The sequence below is a fragment of the Pelophylax lessonae genome (genome assembly GCF_965119305.1).
Source record: "Pelophylax lessonae genome assembly, chromosome: 1".
In the NCBI taxonomy this organism is placed as follows: domain Eukaryota; kingdom Metazoa; phylum Chordata; class Amphibia; order Anura; family Ranidae; genus Pelophylax; species Pelophylax lessonae.
The window spans coordinates 362,209,594-362,224,858 of NC_138768.1; the positions used below are offsets into that span (position 1 = coordinate 362,209,594).

Here is a 15,265-nt window from a genome sequence, read left to right on the forward strand (position 1 = left end):
GTCTGGTTGTCAGCGGGAGGAAGTTTGCAGATCCAGCGTCCAAGGATGTGCGAGCCAGGAGATGGAACGGGAAACGATATAGGCGGCTGGGCATCTTCCGGGTTCGGCTGTATCCGAGGACCAGGCTGGAACGCAGCGTGCGCCGTGTGATGTCACCGAGGCCAGTAAGGACACACAACGCGTTTCAGAGCATGCGTCAAGCTCACAAGCGCACGCCGCGTTCCAGCCTGGTCCTTGGATACAGCCGAACCTGGAAGAGGCCCAGCTGGCTTTACCGTCTCCTGTTCCATCTCCTGGCTCCCACATCCTCGGACGCTGGATCTGCAAGCTTTCTCCCGCTGACCACCGGACCACTTATACCACTCAAGATCTTTTATTAATCATATGTGAGTGTATAGTCGCTGTGTGCTATTTTCGGTTTAATAAATAATACTGCACTTAGAGGTGCTCCGCTTTTTCCGTTATGCTTTTCCCACAGAGCTGACTTCCCTGTGCTGTGAAGCTTTTGCCCTTATTGCAGCTTGTTGCTTTATATTCTGCTTGCACACCTGCTTTTCCTTGGGACTTTACATGGACTAAATTATGGTCTGGATCATTCATCACGTTTCCCTTCATGTGTATACATGATTGTCCTCCATTTTTTGGTGCTATGCTCATATATTTTAAATATTAATTTTACTCCTTGATAACAGTTGATTTTAGCATATTTTACTAAATTGGTTACATCTGGTCCCCTTTAGTGGCCTCTCAGAGTGCTAGCAATTTTTCCTTTGCTTAAATATTTATTTACCCACTTTTTCTTATTGAATATGCGCTGCCCTGTTTCACTTTGTTATTCACTTTGAGGTTTAGGTTTGACCTTTAGTGTTCAGCTGCTACATTTTTATATTTATATTTAGTTTGGATTTTGCACTGAATATTTCAAGATATATTCAAGGCATGTTTGTGAAACGTCTACCTTACAGTTCAGATGGCTTCAGTTAGTCCTGAAACTAAGCTCTTTGTATGTCCGTTTAAGTAATTGAAACATTTACCAACCAATAACTTTGTAGTAGGGATAACAAGCTGATTTGTGATTAGACTATACACAGGCCGAATATCAGGCAGTATGGGCCTTTTCAATAGAAACCGGCCAACAATCGTCCTGTGTGTACGGCAGCAGGTCTGGCTTCTGTCGAAGGGGCATGACCAAAAAAGGTCTTCCAATCGGCATCCGATCAGCACTCTCAGCCGATCACTGAAAGCGCTGACCGGTGTGTCCTGGCAGGGGGGGGGGGGGGTTCCCCCTGTCAGACACAATAGCTCAGGAGTCAGTAGTACAGGATCTCCTCCTGAGCTCTTCAGTTTTTTTTTTTTCATTCAGCCCGCTGGTCTGAACTGATAGGGTGTACTAGCCTTGTGAGTCAACTGTTCTTTTCTATTACTGCTCGTTATAATTAAAACTATGTTGTAATTTATTTTTCATTCAAGTTATTCTTACAGTGAAAGTGATAATATACTTAAAAATTAAGAAACCTCAGCTTCTATTTTAGTGCGAGTTGAAATGCTTAGCAAGTATCAGAAATCCACCTGTAGGACAATACTAAATGTGGTTGCACCATCCAAAGACAGGGACACTTCAATTCCAAGTGTGAGTGGACTGAAAATGGTCTAAGTTCAGCTATGCTTTAAACTAGGCTTATAAATACTGATAATACATTGATGAAAACCAGCAATACAATCTGTATACAATTACAAGTGACAGACATCACTGTATGAGCCTCAATGTTCTAAGAATAAACAACCAGAGGAATTTATCTTGGTTTTAGTTCTGAATTGTATGCTTTCCTATTAGGATTCTCAGCAAAAGTTCATTACATGATATAATATTATGCATCAAGCTAGATATACTGTATTTCTTACCAGATATCTAGAAATACTGCAGATATTCATATGGAAAGCATGGAATTAAGTTTCTATTTAGGCTGAAATATATACAAAATATTCAAATTTGCATATAAATACTTGATTTTGTAGTAATAGTTCTGCGGTAATAGCATCACATAGCATTTGTGATTTCCTAAAGTAATATATTCATTGCAAAAGGTGCATTAGCCAATAAAGATTGTACTCTAGTAATTATATCATCTTTGTCAGAAAGCCTACATATTGCCATATCATTAGATGGGTTTTTTTCTATTTGTGCCTGCAAATGGAAGATAATGGACAGAAAGTTGTTTATAACATTCACAGTTTCAAATCTTTAAAAAATCTATTAATCTAATGTACAACTGTAAGATATTCAGGACAAATAATGACACATTGACACACATAGTCAAGTTAGCTGCTCAGCTGCTCTGCCTTAGGAAAAAAACATTTTAATTGTTCAGACCAAACATTTTATACTACAAATACTTACTAATCATAGTCACTGTAAATTACAATTGACTACCTTTTATTTTAAAGGAAATGTGTCATAAAGGCTAACCCCACTGTTGCAGGAAAAAAAAAACCTAATAGAAAATAATTTAGCATATACAATTAATAGGTAACCATATTTTGATGTTAATTAAAAATTACCTTTCCTTTTTAATTCCCAACTGCTGTGATGTTCTACAAAATAAAATGCAATATGGCAACCTGGATGTAGACAGGTGCAGTTTGTCCTCAATTCTGTAGGTGTTGTTTTTTTGCTGTGCCATGGTGCAGATGGAGCAGAGAATGAAAGGAACATTGTTCCTCTCCATAGGTCTTTCAGGGGAAGCAGCTGTCTAATTGATGCAACTCCTGGTGATCTTTGATGGCCATCTTAATGTGATTGTAAACATGTTATATTTACCTGCTCTGTTCACTGAGCTACCCCGTTCCTACTGTATTGCACAGAGCTGTTCTGGGGTCCCCATCAGAGCTTCTGGGGTCCCCACCAGAGCTCTGGGCTCCTCCATTTGCACCACCACAGGAAGTGCTTCCTATGGGGGCACACCTGCAGCCTCGCTTCCAAGCCGGGTTATGTGTTTCTATAGATACACAGTGTGCTTGACCCCACCCCCTCCTCACAGGATTGGATTAATAGTCACAGGAGCCAATGGTTCCTGCTGCTGCCTCTGTGCCTGCATGAAGAGGGAGAGAGACGAGTGCTGGCTGCAGATGGATCGATATAGGACTCAGGTAAGTATATATGGAGGTGAGGAGGTGATAACCTTACTGAGACATTTTTTACCTTAAGCGCCCATTCACACAGGGGCGACACGACTTGCTGGGGCGACCTGTGAAGTCGCGGTGCACAGCGTGCACCGCGACCTCGGCGCGACATGCACAGACTTCATATCACCCATTTCATTATTAAATATTAATATAAAAATTATTTCTGAATTTTCATCCAATCACCTATCTAATACGTTTGCCATTAATAACTTCTGCCAATGTTCAGGACTTTGTGTAAATTATCACAAAAGTGAGACACTTTCACTACACCCTTCTGCCTACTACGTATTGGTTTAGACTGATGTTCGTGTTCATCTCGCTACTCTATGTCTCATTGAAATGGGCCATGGTCAGCTCCTATGACCTGAAGGCTATTATGCATTGTAAATTAAGATAACTCCCCTCTAATCTCCAGTAGAACATTCTGATCTGGGACACAGCGATAGCATGGAGAGAAAGCTGCAAAAAAACTGGGTGTGTGCCCACATGTATCCAGCTATTTACCTATTCACGGCAATCCTATATTTCCACACAGTTTGCAATATGGGGCATTCACCATTTGGAAACAGAGCGGCCTTTCTCATGTGATTTCTTTGTTGGAGCATGATTCTGGAAAACCTAAACCCTTTCAGAATATCTCTGCCCCCTACCACCTGCCTGCCCAGCACTTCTTTTACTACCTTTAATGCACTAAGTATGTTAAAGCTTGCTGCCAGGAGACATCTGGAAGATTTCCACTATCCTTGACAGATCGATTACTTCAGAATCAATCTTATTCAGTTTCAGATATTTATAGGCCTCTCAACTTATATTTCACAAAATCTGTCTCAAACTCTTTGTTGTCTTTGCGTGTTAAAGACTTTCCTATTGATGTTATTAAACTTATTAGCGGCTACAACAAAGTTTATAAGTTGTTACCTAATGAAATGTGAAGAGAGAAACCTTTTCACAGAGCTTTCATACCATTTCTCTCTAGAAAGGGTGATCCTCAACCAGCCTCTTGCAAGCTTTGTAGTCTATACAGGCCTTCTCTGGTCATGTTTTCTGGTCATGCCAACATATCTCCGCCTTTTGGGAACAAGCGGCCAACTATATTTTTGGGATATCCCGCTGCATCATTCCAAAAAAATCCCATGTTAATATTGTTTGGCTGCGGCTCCCCAACAGCTCAACTCATCTCCCATCCCCCAGAGAACATTGTCAGCTGTCCGCAATGGAGCCTGCAAGCAAGACTATATTAAAAAAAGGATCTCCCCTATAGCACCAAGTATGTCTGATATTGAATATGAATTGAAAATATTACTTTACAGAGAGAAACTTGACATGGGTCTTTTTTCAAAATTGTCGGTATTTTTTTTCTTTATAGCACAGAAAAAAAATGCAGTGGGGATCAAATACCACTAAAAGAAAGCTCTATTTGTGGGAAAAAAATGACAGAAATTTTATTTGGGTACAGCATTGCATGGCCGTGCAATTGTCAGTTATAGTAACGCAGTGCCGTATTGCAAACAATGCCTGGTCATAAAGGGAGGTAAATTTTCTGGAGGGCAAATTATTAAACATTGTATGTTTAGTATCACCTTAATGTAGATATCTAGATAATTACTATGTTTTTCTCATAGCTTGTATGTGCAGTGAAAAGTCACACAGACAAAGAAAAATTCTAGTAATAATTATTCTTACTGCACTGAAATATTTATTTCAATAATAAAACTGTAAACAAATTAGCTTTTCGTGCAAAATAATATCCACATAAAATAAATACCTTACAAAGGCAATTTCATAAAGCTGTGGATTACATTACACAGCTCCCTCATATTGCTATGAGGTACAGTGAAAGCCAGGCAGTTTTTTATGCCAAGAATAAATGCAATACCATGCATGCTTATTTATAAAATGAATTTATAAGATGAACATGCACCCTTATTTATAAGATGAATTTTTAAGATGAATTTGCACTCCTTGCTTAACCACTTCAGAACCATGGTCTATTTTCTCTATAGGGGTGGGGGTGGGGAACTGCAGCTTAATTTGAAAACAGATCTACATAATTTATTTTTAGTATATACAGTAAGTATTACTTGAGAAAATTTAGAAAACAAATTAATTTCCAGTAATTTTTTTGCAAAACGACTTTTCTAAAATTATTGCAATATTACATATTTACAACAAAATACATTCAACTTAATCTGAGTATAGGAATATGATAAAAGTGTACGTTTTATGAAACATTGCAGATTGTTAACGCCCAAAGTCGAAATTTGCCTTTCCAATTATGAAAGTATTTTCCTCTTACGTTGCATTACTTTGTGTCATCGGTACTAAAAGATCAAGCTGGGTTTTAATAGACATGATTTGATGCATCAGGAATAGTTTTGCAGGTCAACATTTGAAAAAATTATGAATTACTTATGACTACTGAATATCTGTTGCAGTAGGTGAACCCTACCCTGTTGCAAGATGACTATGTAATAATAATGTGGAAGCACAGTAATTATACTGAAATGCAGAAAACCTATAGAGTGCTTTGTGGAAATTATGGCACCACCTCATTCAGCCCCTGGGTGGGGGAGAACTAGATCCTCGCAGCCAGTGATTCTAGCAGCCGCATTCAATGGGCACATGGACACATAGCTACCTAAAGCTTCTGTGATTTCTAAGCTGATGTGGTTGACAGTAGCTTCTGCTTAAAATGACAATATAACATTTCAGGGTGAGCAGGCTGAATTGCTCGCTGTCTTCTTACATATTTCAGAGGCTTCAGGTCTACTATAGCCTGTGCTCTGTTGACAAGGCCATAGTGATTGTTCTCGAATTCTCATTTAACTGTGTATTCTACAATATACAGAGCTTAGTTAGAGAGTGTGATATAATTTAGCTGCATAAAATCTGTGACAATTGGCTACAACTGTACTATTGTGTGGGGATTTCACAACCGGGACCCCCAAAAGATATAATTAGGCCAAATGTGATTCAAGTAGCCAGTAATACTACAAAGTTAAAATTGTTTGGTGTTGGAATTTACACTGTAAATTAAATAAAAAGTATTCATTGGACTTGTTTTTCTTTTTTAATGGAATGTTTAGGAATTAAGAAAAATAGCCCCTTTCTTTGTTCTTTTCAGCTATTTTGTTACTCAATAATTGGCTAATCTAATGGACATTACACAGATTTTTACATTTTTATATAATTTAATACACTGTCAGGCCAGAATCTGCAATACTTACTTGGCTTCTAGTGCAAGGGCTATAATCCCAGCAGCCATAGGAGCTGATGCTGAGGTTCCAGTGTGACTGTCTGTACAACGCTGCCGTAGATCTGTGGTGATCTGAAACATAACATTAACTTTTTTATTTCTCTAAATTATTTAACATGAAGAAAATGACTCTATAGTGAGAACAAAATGCTTGTGCTCTTTTTTATTCTTTTATGATCCCAAAGTTTACCACAAACTTCTAAAGCAATTAACTTTCGAGGAAAAAAAATCGCACTGGTTTTGTAAGTTCAAGATTTGATTCTCCCCCATGCTTTCTTTTTTGTAGCTGCAAGACGTTCAGAGGGTTGTTGGCCTAAGGTACCAGATTTGGATTATAGTTTATTTTTTTTTCATGTTTTCAGAAATGTAAACTATTGTTAGGTGCAAGAAGATATGGCCCTGCTTTTCTTTCTTCCCCTTTATCATAGACTAGTCTCAGGAAGCAGAATGATTTTATGAAATGAGCTTTTTAATTTACCCACAATTTTGAGCTAAACATTATACTATAAGGCCCCTTTTACACTGGTGCCTTCTAGTTTGATCAGCAGGTGATCTGCCCGCTGATCCCCTGCTGATCATAGCAGAGCTGAGGGATGACAGGTACATGCCTGCTCAGTTTATGCAAAGCAGACAAGGACAGCGCGCGCTCTGCTCTATGGGCGACTCGATCCATCTACATGGAGGAGAATAGATCCATTTCACTTTGTTTTTAGCAGAATGGACTATCTGATTAGGTCCGCCTGAAAAACTGACAGGTGAACCTGATCGGAACGGTCGTGTGAAAGGGGCATAAAGTAGGAGGATAAGTGACATGAAAAATCAATATATTTTGGCAATGGCGTGTATAAATCTACCTAGTCCTGTTTGTATGTTACCACGGTATCACAGCAAGATTAGCACATAGATAGTAACAGGCACAACTGTTATTCAGTGAACTGAGAGATGGGAAGCCGGAAAGATAATACAATGTAAAATGTATTCTGGGACTACTATCCTATCCTAGTATCAGCAGTGTGATTTTCCTGTATAGCCCTGTTCAATTCACTTTAGCCCCACAGAGTGTTACTGTGACATCTAATTTTTCCACAACCTACCCATTTACACTGTGCAAAATACCATAGATGAATGTGACAAAACCTTTCTTTGGTTTTGGATAGAATGGGGAAGGGTTACATATTCTGTGCATAGAAGAGATTTTTTCTGAAAGATTTGCAATGTTATCAATGCCCTGAGTAAATAAAAATTCTCTACTCTTCCTGTTCCATCTGATACCTCTCATCTAGACAGGGTTGTACAGAGCAGTCAAGTTCTTCCACCCAAAACTCGCTCATCCATGTCTTTATGGACCTTGTTTTGTGCACTGGTATAATTAATGGAGGGGGGATTATGGTGTGGGGTTGTTTTTCAAGGGTTGGGCTTGGCCCCTTAGTTCTAGTAAAGGAAACTCTTAAAGCGTCAACCTACCAAGACATTTTGTACAATTTCATGCTCCTGATTTTGTGGGTGGCCATTCCTGTTAAAACATGACTGCGCACCAGTGCACAAAGCAAAGTCTATAAAGGCATGGATAAGAGAGTTTGGGATGGAGGAACTTGACTGGCCTGCACAACCCTGTCTAGATGAGAGGTATCAGACAGAACAGAAAGAGTAGGGAATTTTAATTTACTCAAGGCATTGATGACATTGCAAATCTGAGTCCTGACCTCAACCCGATAAACCCATTTGGGATAAATGAAAGCGGAGACTGCAAGCCAGGCCTTCATGTCCAACATCAGTGCCTGACTTCACAAATGTGCTTCTGGAAAAATGTTTAAACATTTCCACAGACACACTCCCAAACCTTGTGGACAGCCTTCCCAGAAGAGTCGAAGCTGTTATAGCTGCAGGGGTGAGCCAACTGAATGAAGCCTACGGACAAAGACTGGGATTCCATTAAAGTTCGTGTGCACGTAAAGGCAGGCGCCCTAATACTTTGGACAATACAGTGTATATACTGTATACATATGTATATATATATATATATATATATACATATACACAGTATATATATATATATACACACACACGCACATATTTATAAAAACAACACAATCTCTATATAAACAAGACAACGATTGCACAAATATTATGATCCCATGCTTTTTTAACTTTGCAGTGATTTCATAAAATATAATTCAATGCAATGGATAAAATGGTTAAAGACAGAGTAATATGTATAATCTTAAATTCAGTGGAAGCCCAATTCTTCAAACCTCTTCTGAATATGTTAACATACTGACACTGGCAGACTTACAGAACACCTCAAGTCAGTGCTTGGAATGGAGTTCAATTACCTCATTCCATGACATTCCAACTGCAATTTGCTTTCAAATTTATTTTAGATCACAACTGATTTAGTTCTACTTCTATGATGCAATTTATCAAAAATTAAATATGACACAAACATCAAATTGCTTCATAAAGCCAAGGGAACAATTTAGTTCCTCCATGTAATATACTCGATAAAGATCCAGTAAATAATTCTGAAATGTGGTTATATAGGCTTCTTGAGGATTAAATGGTTTATTTTAAACATCTCATTCTGGTACATTTAGCTTTCCAGTCAATGCCAGAACATCTGTATTCAGATCATAGAAAGCTTAGTGCAAATCCATTATTATTGTTTTTGTAACAACACTTCCGTAGTTCATTTGGAACATAATTGTATTTTTTTCTTTTTGTAAACATGGAAAGGCTGTCACAGCACCAGATGCTATTTGAGGGGCAGAGTTTGTTTTCATAGCTTCTTTTCATGAAGTTATATAATAACTTCATGATTAAAATCAAGATCTTTGTGTGAATTGGAAAACAACTTTGGATATCATACTCGTACATTTATCACTTCTAAGTACTCAAAATATAGGTCATCCAGTCATACATACATAAACACAAAGTCGTGCTCAAAAGTTTACTTACCCTTGGTGAATTCATAATATACAGTATCATTTTAAATAAAAGTTAAAAAAAGGAAAAACACATTTCTTTTATTTCTGATGGGATTCATACTCAATTGTAGGTAGGTCATAACAGAATGGCACAATCATAAAACAAAATATGGCAACAAGCATACAAGTGAAATTACCCCTGTTCAAAAGTCTGCATACCCTTAGTTCTTAATACTGTGTATTGCCCCCTTTAACATCAATTACAGAGTGCAGTCATTTATAATAGTTGTCTATGAGGCCCTGAATACTTTCAGGTGATATAGCTGCCTATTCATCTTAGCAAAATGCCTCCAGGCCATGCAAAGTCTTTGGTCATTTTGCATGAACCGCACATTTGAGATCTCCCCACAGTGGCTTAATAATATTAGGGTCAGGAGACTATGATGGCCACTCCATATCCTTCATCTTTTTCTGCTGTAACCATTGAAGGGTCAATGTGGCCTTGTGCTTAGGGTCGTTGTCATGCTGGAATGTCCAAGGGCGCCCCATGAGCAGCTTTCATGCAGAAGAATGCAAATTGCCTGCCAGTATTTTCTAAAACATGCTGCAATTATCGTTCCTTCAATTTTCACAAAATCCCCCTTGCTTTAGAGCTTACACATCCCCAAAATTTTAGTGTGCCACCAACACACTTTACAACAGGGATGGTATTCTTGTCGCTTTAGACCTTGTTGACCCTTCTTCAAACATAGCGCTTATGGTTGTGACCATAAAGCTCCATTTTGGTCTCGTCACTCCAGATTACAGTGTGCCAGAACCTGCGAGGTGTGTCAAGGTACGAGTATGATATCCAAAGTTGTTTTCCAATTCACACAAAGATATTTCTATGATTGTAAGGTATATTGCTTTTTTGGTGGTATTGGCGCAGTAAAGTCTTCTTTCTGGCAATTTGACCATGCAGCTCATTTTTGTTCAAGTATCGTCATATTGTCCTCCTTGAAACAACCACATCGTCCTTTTCTAGAGCAGCCTGTATTTCTCCTGAGGTTACCTGTGGGTTTTTCTTTGAATCCCTAACAATTCTTCTGGCAGTTGTGGTTGCAATCTTTCTTGGTTTACCTGACCATGGCTTGGTATCAAGAGACCCCCAAATTTTCCACTTCTTAATATGTGATTGTACAGTACTAATGGGCATATTCAAGGCTTTGGATATCTTGTTATATCCTTTTCTATTTTCATACAGTTCCATTGTCTTGTTATGCACGTGATTTTGTCAGTTCTTTTCTGATCCCCATGACTGCCATTCAAAAAGCCACGGATGTGGGAAATTAACCTTTAATTGCCATTTTAGTCTGTGTGTCACCTTGTGTGTCTGTACCAAAGCAAAATATTACAGGGTATGTAGACTTTTGATTAGGGCCATTTGCGTGATTTTTGTTAACATTAGGATTTAAAAATGAGCTTTATATGATCACTATCCTTAAATAGAATTTTTTTGGCATTATCGGTCATATATTTAAAATCAGTGCCAAAATGTCATTATTTCTGCTATATTTAACTGTGTAAGTATAGAGTGCAATGCTTTATTGTAGACAATCATTTTGCAACATACTAGTTTCAAAGTGCAGAAAATAAGGAAACTGTCAACAGTTATAGTGCTAAACAATTTTTAGTACAGCTTAATTGTTTCCAAGCTGCAATCTTATTTCAGTATGTGTCAATTTGCTGCAACCTTCTGTGTGGAAGCACTGTGATGTTATCTGATTATCCAATTAAGTAATTCAGAAAATGAAGATACAATGGTTACAACAAGCAGATTTCAATTTACTGTAGTCAAATCATGGAAAGTGGAATTCTGCTGGTTGCTCTGCTTCAACTACACAATTCTGGATCTGAATTTGCATTATCTACAATCATGGTTGACTCTGCCTTTAATACTTTCTAAGTCACTGACCCAGAAACAAGATGTAAACAGTATGGGGAGCCTCAGATCTGTATACTTATGCAAGTAGTGAAGTCATTGGGCCAGCAATACAGCCAGGCATTTTCAGAAGGCAAAGACAACAGTAGTAGTCTATGTATTGCCATCCTTTAACTTTGGTAATTAAAACTGAACACCAGTAAAGAAAAAAAAGTTCATAAAAAGATAAAAAAAGAAAAAAAAAGACTTTACTGCAATTCTTCCCTTTATTTGTGGAGCTGCCCCATGAAGTATGTTTTATCCATCACTAGATGTACTCAGGCCATCATCATTTAACCCAACCCCTTAACCTAAGACTGTCATGAACACTCCCCCAGCCTGTGACCGAACTTCTGCTCTACTCTCCCCTCCCATCAGCACACTCTTTGTCAGCACATGACCACCTGGCTCCTGGATCTGCTTCTTCATTTCATCACTCTGAGCTTTGTTGTAAAGGGACTAGAGGAGGCTAATATTAAATCAAAAGGTACTCACACTGCCTACACTGAAAAATGACAAGTGATGATACACAGAGGGGCCCAAAAAATGTATACACACTTCAACAGTTGTTATCTATGCCCTATTTTAAAACACAAACTGAATTACACGAACTGTGTAGTATTATGTTTCCCCTAAAGATTTCAGTAGTCCCACTATTGATGATGTCATCATGTTACTAGCCATTCGTGCAGTTTATGCAGATGAGTAATTTTACTTCCAGCAAGATGGCGGACCACCTCACTACCACCGAAATGTGAGAACCTATCTTGATGCCAGGATGTTGAATAGGATGAAAAGGTGCTGTTTAATTCCATCCACATTCACTGGAATTAATACCCCTCAATTTCTATCTTTGGGCAACACTAAAGGATGTGGTGTACCATATAAAACCACCTACACTGACTGCAATACAGGACAAAATTAAAACTTTATGCAGAGCAATTCCTGTGGAGACTCTAGTCAATGTTGTTCATGCAGTAGTTTGCCAAAATCAAAAGTGTCTGGATGCTAATGGTGACTATTTGTGCACCTAATGTGATTGAAACTGAGTGGACTTTCTCATCTTAGCAGAGTTGCACCAGTTATACAGGCATAATTTTCAAACATTTCTCTCTCATGATAATTTTGCATTATAATGCACTGTTGTAGAATCATTTTTTCCTTATAAAACAATCATTTATTAGTTTTTTTATCTCAGAAGTCCTTATTTTATCTCCATTTTCTAATAGCTCTGTTTTGGCTCTCCTCAATAGACGCCTCAAAGAAAATCACCATGAATGACAGTGGTATTTTTAGAAGAAAAACCTGGGCAATATTCTTGGTGAATTTGATTTTGCACAGTATATGCTGCAAAAAATCAATTGGTCTTGGCATGTGGCAAATTTAGAAGATGTATGCAATTAAAAAAAAATGTATTAAAACCTTCAGGCCAATTACATGCACTCCAATGCAGTCCCTCTTCCATGATGCACCTTCTTCTGTCAAATTGTATAAATGTAGTGTCACTCCTTATTTGTTAAATGTGGCAAAGATTCCACTGATTCCACATTTTTGAAGAAAGCCTATTTGCCCCTGCTGACAACCAATGGACATCTACCGCTTGTATTATAGACTTCCGGCTTTGCAACATCTGGCCAACTACTTATTTTACTTATTTTGCTGAATGTTTAAAATGCTGTCATTATGCACTTAGTACCTTTTTGGAGTTTAGTTTTTTTTTCCTTGTGCTTTTTGTATTGAAGAAATCTTAATAAAACTAGATTATAACCCCCCCCCCCCCCAAAAAAAAAAAAAAAAGTGCTATGTCTTGTGAAATTTTGGTACATGGATGTATGCTATCCTGGCTATTTTCAGACATGCATGACCTCTAACCTAACCCTAAGCCCTGAAATAATCTTAACATCTAACCAATCCCAACATCTGCTAACCCTAAAAATGTCCAATATGTACCCCTAAGAGGAACAACTAGTATTAGTTAGTTACATTAAACTGGATGTGTTCTGTAATGTTGAAGACATTTCACAACTTAATAGAGACACTTCTTTGTGTCAGAATTTATACCCCAGCATTAATTTCCACACAGGAAGCACAGTCATCTTAAACCATTTACCATGGAATTTGGTCTTACGGCAGATGTTAATTGTCCAAGGATGCGAGTTGTGAAATTTTTGGAACCACCCTGTTCTAGTTATGTTATCATACCCCTTGGTGTTCTGAAGTCCGATTCCTTTGATTTACATGGCTGAAGGTTTGAATTGGACAGAACCCCCCTGTTCCATTTATATTACCCCATTTGTGTTGGAAGTCTGCATAGCTGTTATCCATTTGATTTACATGGCAAAAGGTTTGAATTGTTGTCAAACTGATGGAGTTAAGATATTAAAATGGAATCATGAAATCAATATATTGCCACTTCTTTAATTGTGATAGCAAGTGTAATCAGATCTAAAAACATATTCCCTCCCTTAACCAAACCTGCTTTTTTTTTTTTTAAAGCAATAGATATATGTTCATACAAACTTATGACCCAATCTTACATTTTTGATATTTTCAAACTATCCCAGTGCTCAGAAAGTATCTATTTAGCAACTCAAAGATTCATCTCTGGTATGTTTAGTAAACCAGGTAACTTCACCAGGGATATAAAAGAGGTGAATTAAGAGGGAGCTTCCTTTACTGCCAGTCTAATATCCCCGGATGCGATGATGTCGACAAATAGTTCTGTACACAAACATGCACAACAAACAGCATCACATGTGACATCAATTCCCTCTATTGATTAATGCCATCTGATGGAATGTCATATCAACAATCTGCATCTTCCTGCATATAGACAAAAATACATTGAATGTATTTCTAGGTATTATCATTAACAATTTGTTCTATGTATATCCTATTTGAGAGCATGCTCACTCCCATTTAAAAAAAATAAATAAAATTAATTTGAAATGAATATATACAGGAATACCTTTATATCAGTTCTCAAAATATAAATATGTGTATATATAGGATAAATATATATTTATTTGATAAAAACATGGAAGGAAGCAATCAAAATATTTGGCCTCAAATGACATGCAAACACACCAGAATAAGGAAAAAAATAAAAATGACAGTTATTTTCGATTTAATAAAGCCTAGTATACACCAAGAGTTTTTTTTTTTTTTTCATTCAACCCAGCAGGGCCAACGAAAAAAAACTGACCGCTCAGGAGGAGCCACTGCACTAATTATCCAACATTACTACAGCGATCTCCCCTACTGTTCCATTGTGTTCTGACGGGGACACCCCCCCCCTCTCCGGGGACACCCCCTGCCAGAACACTTCGATCAGCGCTTTCAACCACTGACTGAGAGTGATAATCAGGGGGCTTGTGGGCAGACCTTTTTTGGTCATGCCCCTTCAACAGAAGCCAGCTGAACGGCTGGCCTCTGTCAGACCGACACCAGTACACATGGGCCGAATGTCAGACGGTTTCTATTAAACCGGCCAAAGCCGTTTGACATTCGGCACACATGTACTAGGCTTTAGATTTTAGAAGTAGAGTTGCATGACTAAAAAAAAAGTCCTTACCCTTGTGTTAAAGCTTTGTGAATAGAGCCCACTGTATCTAATGTTAAAATATATGTGTCCTCTTTGCGTAATTGAGGCAGATCTCCCTTTCAAGGACCATTTCACTTATTACAATCCCCTACATTTTAAACATGTAGGGTTTCCTCTGTATTTGTTCCATGTACAGTATCTCACAAAAATGAGTACACCCCTCAAATTTTTGTTAATATTTTATTATATCTTTTCATGTGACAACACTGAAGAAATGACACTTTGCTACAATGTAAAGTAGTAAGTGTACAGCTTGTACACTGCTGGATTCATCTCTTTTTCATGGATAGTGTAGGACCCACTGATAATGGGGTACTTTGACGTAGTGGTGGGCTTGA

At 37.9% G+C, this 15,265-nt stretch overlaps 1 protein-coding gene across 4 annotated transcripts in view; it reads right to left on the reverse strand.

The window, feature by feature from the left end:
- Positions 1–15,265, reverse strand: part of PCSK5 (proprotein convertase subtilisin/kexin type 5) — a 684,033-nt gene that overhangs the window by 325,617 nt on the left and 343,151 nt on the right. For all 4 annotated transcript variants that reach the window (XM_082244075.1, XM_082244078.1, XM_082244077.1 and 1 more), the window contains exon 9: positions 6,411–6,511. In XM_082244075.1, the coding sequence (XP_082100201.1) occupies positions 6,411–6,511 (101 nt within the window). The remainder of the gene's footprint in view (positions 1–6,410; positions 6,512–15,265) is intronic.